Source organism: Thalassophryne amazonica, chromosome 18 (assembly GCF_902500255.1).
Source record: "Thalassophryne amazonica chromosome 18, fThaAma1.1, whole genome shotgun sequence".
Classification (NCBI taxonomy): Eukaryota; Metazoa; Chordata; class Actinopteri; order Batrachoidiformes; family Batrachoididae; genus Thalassophryne; species Thalassophryne amazonica.
In genome coordinates, this window is record NC_047120.1 from 16,135,838 (window position 1) to 16,149,459 (window position 13,622).

General features: G+C 39.9%; 1 protein-coding gene across 1 annotated transcript in view; it reads left to right on the forward strand.

Annotated features, from left to right (window-relative positions):
- Positions 1-13,622, forward strand: part of exoc7 (exocyst complex component 7) — an 88,336-nt gene that overhangs the window by 14,154 nt on the left and 60,560 nt on the right. The window contains 2 exon segments of the mRNA XM_034193326.1: positions 6,345-6,437; positions 13,369-13,514. Coding sequence (XP_034049217.1) covers positions 6,345-6,437; positions 13,369-13,514 — 239 coding nt within the window.

Here is a 13,622-nt window from a genome sequence, read left to right on the forward strand (position 1 = left end):
AATGTCATCAGCCACGGCCATTTTTCAAAGTTCATGACACAACAATACTTTGTTGACACATACGCCATATTTTTTAGTATTTTGCACAACGTCATATTAAAACAAGAAGCTCTCCTTCTTATGGTTGCTTTTTAAAAATTCATTTATAAAAAACACATCAAATATTAGCAAGAAGGAGAAAGAGAAAGAAAAATGTTCTCACTGTGACTTTAATAACTGTTCAGATCAGCGACAGGAATTTTACATTTTACAGGTCATTTTACAGTAATCAATAATGCAGAAATTCGACAAGCAGTTTCCTGCAGACCTTTTAGTTGGTTGTAAAAAATCAAGTCCTTCGTGTCGTCAAGCAATTCGAAGTAAAACCTTGCGGGGTACAGATCACATCCGGGTCGAACGGCACCACTGTTATTTCCGCTGGCTCTTTTTGTAACACTGCCCCTCACAAAGTACAAACTCGAACTATTCCACTTGTAAATTTATTCAAAGTCACAGTGAAAATATGAGGCCTGGGTCCTGCAGAATTTCTCTCACAGAAGAGATCTGCTTGTTCAGAACCCCGACCAGTGGACACAAACAGTTTTTATAAAACTCAACATAGCCATAACAGAGGCGGACCTTATTTCGCAAAATCCTTTCCTTATTGGTCCCCGTGGGCATTCGAGGGAGGTCCAACCCCCTGCCCAAGATCCGCGCAATAATGGGACATGTATGATTTATAATGTAACCTGAATCTCTCTGTCCTAAGTGGTTAAAAACTGGTTAAATCCAGTTCGATGTGCACATTCCAACAGAGAACAAAGGAAAGTAAGAATAAAAGTGAAAACTAAGAATACAATCCTAAGTAAAATAACTACTTTAAAGAAAAAACAACTACAGAAAACAAATAAAGAAAACAATAATTAAACACAGAAATATATCTAACATATGTTCTTTTTTTTCTCTCTAATATTGTGCATTATTCACATTTACCTGATTGGTAGCCAGTCTGCAGCTCAGAACTCAGAAGCTAAGCAGTGTAGGGCCTGGTTAGTATGTGGATGTGAGGCCTCTTTGGGACACCAGGGGCTGTGTGTGTTTCTCCAGGGAGTTGTGTCAGGAAAGGCATTCGGTGTAAAACGTGCCAAATGCTAATGAGGATCTGGCTGCATCCGTCGTGGCGACTCTGAACAGACGGGAGCAGCCAAAAGGACGACGACGAGTGTCACCTGATTAAAACCAAGTGACACTCTGCACTTAAATAGTTCATCTCTCACTGTTTGCCATTTCTCCTTGTTAATGATAAAACGGAATCCAGTTTATTCAGGTCACTGCGGCATGCTTTTGGCAGTGCTGCCATGGTGTGCTGTAGCCAGCTGTAGTGTACTTTTCATCTTCTGATTGAAAAGGATGGAAAATCTGTTTTACCTTCTGACAGTCGACATGTCAGTGCAGTATTACTGTCTCCAGCAGCCACTGTCATCAAGCTTACTGTGTTTTCATTTGAAGCTTTTGTTGGAATTTTTGGAGTAATCTTTCCAACTCAGAAACTATATTTTTGAGAAGTCTATTGTGTAAGCACTCAGAAAACCTGTGTTTCCATTTCCTCTCATACGTATATAGCTGCCATCTTGGATTTTCAAAGTAGCGACCATAATGATGGATTTTGTTCATATCTCAACTCCCAGGCAGCTTAGAGCTTTGGTTAAAACAGCTAAAGTTACATTTACAGGACCAAGGAATGCAACGGGGGAAAAAAACTGAAGAATCCTGGTCGTCAAGATCCAATGTACTGCAAATTATCTCCATTTGTCCCTGAACTCATCAGAGCACATTATGTGGAACTTTGAAATATCAAAACACATGAAACCCTGTGAAACAGGAAGCAGAGTCGGACAGCACAATATTCTCCGTGACCGCGGTGTGCTCGTTAAGGTGAAGTAAAATCAGCAGGATATGATTGTGTTGCCAGGTGTATATTTATTATTTGATACGTAGTTTATCTAGTCTGATTTACACTTACTGGATGTATTTTTAATGCCGGCTGTGCTAGTTATAGTGCATCCAGAAGAACGGCCGACTAAATCTCTTCAAAATAAGGCAAATAATAATAATAACTAGGACTGCAAGCAGTCATATATGGGCCCTTGTTCCGCGCGACTGCCTACCCAGGCCAGTGGGTGCCATTGTGACCACATGTGGGCATGTGCATGCAGGGGCAACCACTCATCACACAGTTAAAATTTTAAACAAATCACACAATGCATGAAGGAGTTATGACATGTTGATTTTTCATCCACTAGGGGGCGCTCAGTGTACAAACAGAGGGGCCAGGTGTGTTCAGGGGCCAACCGTCATCATACATGTGAAGTTTCAAGTCAATCAGGCAAAGCATAAAGGAGTTATCATGATTTGATGTTCCATGGCAAAGGGTCAAAATGGCGGCACCATAGCGGCCACACCCTTCAACATAGAGAAAAGCTTTCGATAACTTTTGGTCAGCATCATCTTTGGATGCTATCAAAGAAATTTAAAGTGCATTGGACAAAATCCGTAGGAGGAGTTCGTTCAAATACAACATGTGGAAATCACGCCAAAATGAGAAGGAAATTCAAAATGGCCGACTTCCTGTTTGGAGTAGACCCATGGTGCAAGAGACTTTTTTGTACGTCTATGCAAGTCACACATGTGTACCAATTTTCATCTCCCTACTCCAAAAAACCCCTATGTGGAGGGGTTTTTGAAAGTTTCAAGGGGGCGCTATTGAGGCATTCACGAGTTCGTTCAAATGCAAGTAGTGGAAATGGCCAAAAATGGCAAAAATTTGCTCAAAATTGAAACTTAAAATCAAAATGGCCGACTTCCTGTCGATATTTCACCATGACAGTAAGAGACTTTTTCGTGCGTCCTGGCATGGTAAATATATGTACCGAATTTCGTGAGGCTACGATGAAAAAAGCCCAATGAGGAGGGGTTTTTGAAAATTTCTAGGGGGCGCTATTTCGCGATTTTTCTGCGACCATGTGCGACGCCCCCAAAATATCGAATTTCGGATCCGGCCGGACGACTTTAGAAAGTTAATAATAATGCCATGTCATCTCTGCTTGTCTATTAGTTGCCTTCTCCTCCCACCTCTTAGCTGACTTCAGTCAAACTTGGTATGCCAATGAAGGATGACGCTGAAATTCCACTTAAAACAATCATTTTGGAAAAGGTCATGGAATTTGATTTTCAACCTAATTCAGACCAAAGGTGGTGCACAGTTTGTTGGATTCCAGAACTGCCCTGCCAGGGTCAGACAGAGGTCAATCATTTGGGTGAAGGTCGTCAGTGGGTTCAAGTGTCAGACTGTTATCACCCTTACTGTCTTTATGCCGATGGGAACTATTACTTAGTTAAGGTGCAGTGACACAAGCATGTCTTTGATTCATGCACTAGCATGACCTGTGTCATGCTGCAGAGTAAACTTGTCTTTAACTGGTGCAGACTGAAAGTGAGAGGGGCGCCAGTGCATGCTATTGCGCACAGAGGATTTTGAAATGTTCAAAAAAATCTTTCACGCACAAATGTCGTGCTACGTGGCACGATCTAATCGCCAACTCGACGTGCAGCTCGTCAAGTGGAGTAAAGAAGTGAACAGAGCGAGTGGTGACATCAGCGGATCGCTCAGAGTGCAGCTCGTCTGAACGATTATAACAAGAAGTTAAAGTGGATATGACACTTAAAGACAACATAGTCTTATTACATGTAACAGGTTATATAAGCGTTTTGGGAAAATGGACACGGTTCTCCCGTTATATATAACATTTGAACGTCCCGCCACTGAAAAATGTGCACACCCCGTGATCAGCTTCCTGCTGAGCACCAAGCCTAAAATACGTTAGTACGTGTAGACCGTCTCGGCTTGCGTGCCTGGCAGCCGTTTTTACACTTTGTTTGCCGGCAGAAACTTTGATTAAACACAGCTCTCAGGGACTTGTTTGTCAATATGCCTGACCAGTGTGTCGCAGCATATTGCACAAACACAAGGCGAAAGGTTTTAGCCTTTTCAAGTCCAGGCAGATTGATCAAAAGCCGCACTGTTGTGCGATACGCGAAATGTCAGGCTGCCGCTCCCTCCGCTCGCACACATTTGCTCCCAACAGCAGACACTTTCCTCTACCGTCTCCATGTTCTCACTGCTCATAGGAACACATAAAATGTCAACCCCAAATAATATGTTCACAATAATCTTGAAATGGTCAAGGAACTTACGTAATAAACACGCCGGCGTCACATAAACACAGCCCCGGCACGTAAACACGGTGGCAGCATGTTCACTGTTGTTTTCGGCGATCTTTTTCGAAACTTTCACCGTTTATTTCCTTTTCTTTCGTGATAATAATGTAACTAAACATGGATGAATGCAATGCCAGGCACTCGAACACGGCAAAAACCCCAAGGTAATGACGGTGGTCCGCAAGTAATAGCTACACTGTCGCAGCTCCAGAACAGTAACAAAGGCAGTAAACAGACGCTCGAATCGAAATGCTATACAGTAATTAGACTGTTATAAACAGCAGCAACAAGAATCAAAGCTTCTCTTACCATTCCATATTCTGCAGCCTTTCAAAATCCATCGGAATTGGCACGTCTGTTGCCTCTGCTTCGGCTCTGCCATAAGCACCGCCGGCATTATTTTCGCTGCCATAATGCTCCTGGTTTGAATGTTTGTCCGAAAGATACGGCTCCAATCTGTAGGGTCTAATCACTGCTGCGACATCCTAAGGATCCGAGTCAGAAATAATCCACACTTGAAGAGGAGTCAGAAAAGTTCTTGATCTCGTCACTGTCCATGCTGAGGTCTATCTATTCCTGTTGTTAATCTAACAGACAAAGACGGGACTCTACACGCTGTGATGTCACGGCATCACGTGACCGCTAATGGAACGCTACCAGCACGCTTTCCAAGAAACACACTTTTCAGAAACTGTACAAACTTTATTTCTGTGATAATTAAAACCACTTTCAACTTACTATACTGTATGTATATTTTCATATTTATATCAGTTTAACCTAATTTTTTAGGTGTCATATCCACTTTAAATCTGTTATAAACATACTTTAACAGCTGCACACAAGAAGGAAAGAACACACAACTGTTTTACCAAGCCATGACAATGTAAACATGACAAATAATTACCTTTTTAGAAGGCTGAAAATGCTTTAGCTAGCTTGTTAGGCGCGCACGTGCACGAACAGCACCAGCTGAAGCCTCCTCTGTGATTCAGGAAGTGATTAGAGCCATTTTTACCAGCCAATTTGCAGAGAAAATGATTAATCCACCACAAAATAATTTATTTTATATACACAGCATACAGTGCAGAGCACGTGGCAGGCGGTAGAACAAAGAACAGCGTCCAGCTGGGAACAGAGTGGGTGGGATCATCATGATGACGTGCGTGCTAGTGCGTGACTCAAAGACATGCTTGTGTCACTGCACCTATAGTAAAGTTGGTGCAACGGGACATATCTGGGCTTATACAGGCAGGCACATTGTCAGAAAAAAATAACCGTCCTGACTATGGCCGGAAGAAGAGGGAACATACATGTAAAATTGGCCTTTTATGAATTCTTGTTGCTAATCGCAGGGTCCTGATGGCAACTCACTTTCATTTCCTGATCCCCCTTAAAGGACAGCATGCTATTTAATTTACACAGCACGTGTTCTGACAGAAAACACACTTATTTAGTTTTCATTTGGACTTTAAAATTGGAATTTTGCTATAAAGATTTTTGGCAGTGAAATGGTGAGGACAAATTTATATTTCAGAAAATGTGTTCTAGCTGCAGCAACCTTTAATCGGCTTTAATAAATGAGAAAAGTTTCTAACCCGTTGTAATGTGTGCTACATCCTTACCAACTCCCTGACCAAGCCAAAATATTATGTTTTAACCGTGAGCCTGGAACTTTGATATGATATGGACTGTGAATGTTTTGAGTAATTTTTGTATTGATAATGCAGAATGTGTCTGTAATTAATTGTGATGGCTGTTTTATGTTTACAGCAGTTCTAACCTGTTTTTTTCTGCTTTTACATGAATGGGGCACCCTGTGTTTCGGCACACGGGCCCCCTCGCTTGTGTAGTTTCGTTGTACTCTAATTGCTGTCACCCAGTCATTATTTTGCATAGCTGTGGTGCTAGGCCTCCCCCCCCCCTTCTTTCTGACTGTCTTGGTGTCTTGGTGTTGGTCATCATTCACTTCCAAGCTGTCCTCCTTCTCTTCTTCCTCTTCTTTTTCTCCTCCCTCTGTTTCTGGGCTGTCTGGACCTTGCTGCCTGCCTCCTCCTCTGGACTCTGTCTCTGTGCATTTATGGGACCAGGGACCATTCGCAAGGCTCAGAACCTTCTGAAACAGTACTCACAGCATGGGCTGGATGGGAAAAAGGGGGGCTCTAACCTCACTCCTTTGGAAGGTAATGCACCTTGGTTTTCTTTTCTGATTCCTTTTTTCCCTCCTGTACTGTGGTGTTGGTGTCGAGCTCCTCTGTTGTTTCTCATTAAGAACAACAGACACACGGACTCCTCCGTCACAGCAGCTTTTTGACATTGCAGATTTTGTGTGAATATACAAAAATTTGAATTTTAAATCAACAAAAATGACAAAAATCTCAAGCAGCTAAGTGTATTTGACATTAGGAAGTTGCACAATTTATTATAATTTTTTTACTTCGACAGTAATGATATGAAGGTGGAGTCAAGGTATGAATCACTACGTGACAAAGGAATGCTTTACAGCGATTAATCTTCAGCTGTAAAAATGAACACAGTACCATCTTACAGGTCACGCTGCATCTCAAAAAATCTGAATATCGTGAAAAAATTCAATATTTTTTGCAGGTGAAAATTTGACATTCTAGGCTATAAAGATCTGGACTATATAAAGAAAAAAGTTTTAAACTTCTTTTAATTTTGATAATTACAGCCTGAATGAACATACTTGATCAGAAGCTTGACATTTCTCTATGACAAATCTTTTTTCTGCTTGATCTCAAGAAATATTCTAATATTTTGCGATAGTTTTTGGAGGTCATAATGATCAAAATTTAAATAAAAATGCTTGGAACATTTTATGTATGAGTCGAGAATATATAAAATTTTCACTTTCTGACTTTACTGACAAAGTATGGTATTCAAATTTTTTAGATGCATCTTTAAGGTTTTTTTTGGCAGAGGGGATTTCCTGTTGGGGAGGTCTCACAGAGTGGAGAACCGAGCACTGCTGATAGTACAGAGTGCCAGACAATATCAAGCTAAAAGCATCATTACAGTAAATTCAACTTCTCAACAGATTGATGAGACTGTGCCGTCCCTCTTGGTCAGATATTGGTGGAATTATTCGCTTCATGGATTTCAGATACAACGGAAATAATTAAAGGTGTACAACCACTGGGTTTTTTAAGATCTAAGTCATGAAAAATAATTTTTTTTTGGCACGACTATAATTTTATTTATGAGTCTTGAAATAACTGGTTCATAATATGACATTACCAATATGATCAAAATTTGTGCTCTCTGAAAAAAAAAAGAATTATTATTTCCCCTGAAGGGAACAATTTCAAATGAACAGATGGCCTTGAACTATTTATGGTAGCGACCCGTACAGTCTACGCTAGCGACCATAGCAACATCCTAGATCACATGGGGGCTTCCCCTGACTTGCGCGAGGGATGCTGGGAAGCACATGGCAACAACCAGTCAGAGTAGAGAAAGGCACGGTGACATCAGCTGGCTGCTTGCAGGAGCAAAATGAAATAGCGTATTTCTTTATAAATCTGTCTCTCATATTTTGTAAAAGATAACAAGAAATAAACACTTTTAAATCTATAAACACTGTTTTTAAAACCAGATAACCCCTCTGAAGTGATTTACAAGGCATCTTATGAGTGTTGGCGTGCACACCTCGTGTATGTGCATCACGCAGTGTCAAAGATAATTTAAAAACTTCCTCCTGTAGACGGTATTAAAAGGTAAATAAAATATTCCTCATGGAATTCCGTCAGGTAAGTATGTTCTCTTCAGTAAAATGAGCTATAATTTTGAAAGAATTTTCAAAAATAGGCCAACACTGTAACGCTTGGATTTCAGTAGAAATAAAATTTTGTCCTTTCTGTTCTTTTCCTCTTTCAGAAATGTATTTGCAGTGTACCTATCATTTGCACATTTATTGATTTAGAATTTTCCTCTTTTGGAAGGGTAATTCCAGACATGGGGTCAAATACTTTTCATTGTATTTAAATACAAATACTTTAGATTTTTTAATTCTAGATACAAATACAAATATTTTGTACTTTTTCAAATACAAATACTTTATATTTTGAGTATTTCAAATACAAATACTTTCTATGAACTACAAACAACAAATCAACACAAAAACTGATAAACCGGTGACAATTTATTGTGAAAATAGCATGACCAAATATTATTGATAAGTAAAGGATTGAATGTTTTATCACAAATTCACTATTATAATATCACAGGCAATAATCAAACTATCACAATTTATATTCAACACGGTGTCACAGAGATTCCCAAGTTTGAAAAGTATTTGAAAAAGCATTTATAAAAGTATTTGAAAATACTTGGGATCGGCGATGTATTTGAAATACAAATACTTTGAATTCAAAATCAGAAAATACAAATACTCCGAAAAATGTTTTTAAGTATTTTCAAATACAAATACTTTTGTATTTGGCCCCATGTCTGGGTAATTCTAACCATTTAAACGTTATTTTAACTTTGCTAACATCTGGTTTAAAACAATTACAGTGATGCTTTTAGAAGTTTAGAAAATGTTTAAACCAGTTCATATTTGGTTTGAAAATTATTCAGAATATAATTTCTTTCAAATAAAACAGAAGATTCCTTAAATTTGATAACTGGACTTATTTTGAAAAATAACAAAATTAGTAATTGATTAATGAAACAGTTGTTTACTGTTAATTAATTGTTTCAGGTCAGTATAAAATTATTAAGGTTTCTGAGGTCGTTTACATTCCTTGGGGGTGGGGTGATTGTTTTCTGTAAACGTTAGATGAGTTATTCTGTGAAATTTAGATTAGATAGAATTTTATTAATCCCATGGGAAGACTCCCTCAGGGAAATTGAGGTTTCAACAGCATTTTATAACAGCACGCAGGGTAAGAAGCACACAGAACATCAAAAGTGAAAGTAAAAAAAAAACCCAAATAAAAAAAATTGCAAATATAAATACCAGACATGCTGATCACTATTGGTTTACTGGCTACTATTTATTGTGGAAAAATGCAGATAAGCAAGTTTCCACAATGAGGTATATGAATAAATAAATTGTAACTACTGAAAAGTCCTGACTTTGTTTTTGTAAGCTTAGTGAGATTTCATGGAGTCTGAGCATCTAAAGATTCTGCAGTGTGATAAAAGCTGGTGTTACGGCGTTTGTCAAAACTGGTTTATTTAGTTGTAGCACACGCACAGTCTAACGTAGTGTCACGAATCACGTGCACAAACCCTACCTCTCTGGGCACTTTGAGCCCATGTCCTCACCCACCTCACTGTGGTGGGTGTTCCTTGCTTCCTGCCCCCTCCTCCCCTCCCGCTGGGTGCTTGGTGGTGGTCGGTACAAATGTTCCAGGTTTGTCCCGCAGCCAAGTCACGACTCTTGTGGTTTGACTCGGCCTCTTCCCGACCCCACCCACCAGGTTACGATCATGACCTGCGGGTCAAACTCCACTCTGACGCCCTGATCGAGAAGCACGGGGCCGCACCAGGTGAGTGAGGGGAACAAGTGAGAATTTAAAAAAAAAAAAACACGTCCTGACTGCAAGTCATCTCTGTCGAAGACTGTATTTTTACACATTTACAACATCAGCTTTAACGTATCTTTCTGTTTAAACACAGTCAAACTGGTACATTTTTTCTTGGTTTATGGGGGGGAGAAACTCAGATTTTGTCCTAAAACATTTACAGTATTATGTCCTAGAGCCCAATCTTACAATCGGTGGAAAGAAGCTCCAACTGATGCAGTTATTGTTTTTATGCCCAGTATCCACGTTGTGTAAGAACGGCCCCCTCATTGCTAATTTCTGGCTCAGATTGATGTCCCGATTTCAAAAATGAGGTAATCAGGCCCAATTATCCGCAACAGCAGTCTAAAGTTGTGTGTCATAGTATATGTACCAAAACAAAGCACACATTGACTGATCACTGCACGGTCAAATTGACTGAGCTGTCAAATCCACATTCAAGCAGAATTTAATTCATTTCAAAGTGCAGTAACAAAATAAAAACCAAAACCGTCAGTAAAATTAGAGTTAAAGACACAGAGTACGTCCCATCATTCACCTTTGTGGACTGTGATGTGACATAATGTCAGAAATTTTTTTGAGCATTGTCAACATTTTCCTGATTGGTCACTACATTCTACAGCAACAGCACTGTTATTCTCGATGACACACATTTTTGTGCCCCGATTGGATGTTAAATTGCTTTTTACCCATAAATGTACACAATCGAGTGTCAGAAATCGACAATGGAAGAACTGCTTCAGTAACAAATGAATTTGCACTCATTTATGTGCCCATCGGACTTAATCAGGAGTTTATGTGGCCCCACGTTCAGATAGATACACCTTAAATAGGCGGGTTCATAATGTGTGTGCACTCGTGCACGGTTTAACTAGTATCATGGAGTTGGGCACATCGCTATGCACTTTGTATCCCGTGTTATCATTTAAATCAGGCCCTTAATGTTTGAAGTGAAACTGTATCACTCCAACATCATTTAAAACTAAATTTAAAAATGTAATAGTTTGCACAACCTTTACGTTAACACAATGTCACATCACTTTTACAGTCGGTTGACTGTAGACATCAGGAGACTGATAGAATATTAAGTTTCTTGGCGTTGGTTAAATCATTCAAAGAAGCGTGTTAAATCTGTTCAAAACAGTTTGTTTTCAAAAACTGAGAGAATCAAAACTCCAAACCAGAATTTGAGTCTTCTTTTTAATACCGTTCTCTGTTTCTGTATCATGTGTTAAGGAAAAATTTGACCTGCTCAGAGAGAGCTCAGGAAAACCCAGATGCCAGATGCACGTTCCTGGTAGTGGGTATTTATCCTTCCTCTGCAGACACGAGAGTCTGTGACCAGGGTCACTAAGACAAACCAAACAGTTTCTTCGGGTGCCAGTTTAATCTTAACGCTGAGACACAGCATCAGTCTGACCTTTGACCCTGAGATAGAGGACAACCTGAGAAACTCTTCAGCACAGCAGGAAACAAACCTCCTTCACATCATCAAGCTGTGACCAGTTCAGCAACAATCAAATGTACACAGTCTCTTCAGTCAGACATGGACTGTTATAACGGTTTGATGGTTTGTTTCTGTTCTGCAACCCCAATTCCAATGAAGTTGGGAAGTTGGATTTGCAAATCCTTCAACCTGTATTCAATTGAATGCACCACAAAGACAAGATATTTGTATGTTCAAACTGATAAACTTTATTGTTTTTGAGCAAATATTTGCTCATTTTGAAATGGATGCCTGCAACATATTTCAAAAAAGCTGGGACAGTGGTAACAAAAGACTGGGAAATTTGATGAATGCTCAAAGAACACCTGTTTGGAACATTCCACAGGTGAACAGGTTAATTGGAAACAGGTGAGTGTCATGATTGGGTATAAAAGGAGCATCCCGAAAAGTCTCAGCTGTTCACAAGCAAAGATGGGGCGAGGATCACCACTTTGTGAACAACTGCATGAAAAAATAGTCCAACAGTTTAAGAACAATGTTTCTCAAGGTTTAATTGCAGAGAATATAGGGATTCCATCATCTACAGTCCATAATATAATCAGAAGATTCAGAGAATCTGGATAACTTTCTACATGTAAGCGGCAAGGCTGAGAACCAACACTGAATGCCCGTGACCTTCGATCCCTCAAGTGGCACTGCAATAAAAACAGACATCGTGTAAATGATCTCACCGCGTGGGCTCAGGACCACTTCAGAAAACCATTGTCGGTTAACACAGTTTGTCACTACATCTACAAGTGCAAGTTAAAACTCTACCATGCAAAGTGAAAGCCATACATCAACAACATCCAGAAACACCGCCACCTTCTCTGGGCTCGAGCTCATTAGAAATGGACAGACGCAAAGTGGAAAAGTGTGCTGTGGTCTGATGAGTCCACATTTCAAATTGTTTTTGTAAATCATGGACGTTGTGTCCTCAGGACAAAAGAGGGAAAAGACCATCCAGATTATTACCAGCGCAAAGTTTAAAAGCCAGCATCTGTGATGATATGGGGGTGTGTTAGTGCCCATGGCATGGGCAAATTACACATCTGTGATGGCACCATCAATGCTGAAAGGTACATCCAGGTTTTGGAGCAACACATGCTGCCATCCAAGCAACGTCTTTTTCAGGGACGTCCCTGCTTATTTCAGCAAGACAATGCCAAAACACATTCTGCACGTGTTACAACAGCGTGGCTTCGTAGTAAAAGAGTGCAGGTACTAGACTGGCCTGCCTGCAGTCCAGACCTGTTGCCCATTGAAAATGTGTGGCACATTATGAAGCGCAAAATACGACAACGGAGACCCCGGACTGTTTAACCACTGAAGTCGTACATCAAGGAAGAATGGGAAAGAATTCCACCTTCAAAGCCTCAACAGTTAGCATCCTCAGTTCCCAAACGCTTATTGAGTGTTGTTAGAAGGTAAGGTGATGTAACACAGTGGTAAACATACCACTGTCCCAGCTTTTTTGAAACATGTTGCAGGCATCCATCTCAAAATGAGCAAATATTTGCACAAAAACAGCAACGTTGATCAGTTTGAACATTAAATATTTTGTCTTTGTGGTGTAATCAATTGAATATAGGTTGAAGGGGATTTGCAAATCATTGTATCCTGTTTTTATTTACATTTTACACAATGGGGTTGTAGTTTGCTCAGTTTTTGAGGATGCAAGAGACGGTGTTACCGTACAGTCACACAGTGTGTATTTCTTAATGATTGGTGTAAACAAAGTCCCAGTTCAGTGAAATAATCGCATGTCCGTCCTCTGACTTGTCAAAGGATGATTTGTTTTCACTTTGAGATTCAGGTGGCAAATTATTCAAATTAAATAGTACTTTGTTTAAGAAGTCAGATTATGGTTATTTTAAAATCTGATGTAATGACAGCAGGAACATGTCAAAGCCTGAGGAGTGAGGAGTCCTTATAGTTGTTGTGGTCTGCCAACAAACACATTTTTGAGGGTTAACACACAAACTCTAATTGCTTTTGTCTACTTGTCACATGACCAGGGCCAAACCCAAACCCATATTTGATTCTCTGACTAATTTTTCATCCTGTGCTTCTCAGGAAAGGACGATGTGCTGGACATCGAGACGGACTCCTACATTCATTGTATCAGTGCCTTTGTGAAGCTGGCCCAGAGCGAGTATGCTCTTCTCACCGAAATCATCCCGGAGCACCACCAGAAGAAGACCTTTGACTCCCTCATTCAGGTCATTGATAGCAACCAGGGAATTTTGTAGAAAACCAGGACACGTTGGTGGTACTGGCAGGGGAATGGTTCTGTTTTTGAAATTTTAAGGTGAATATGGACAAATTTT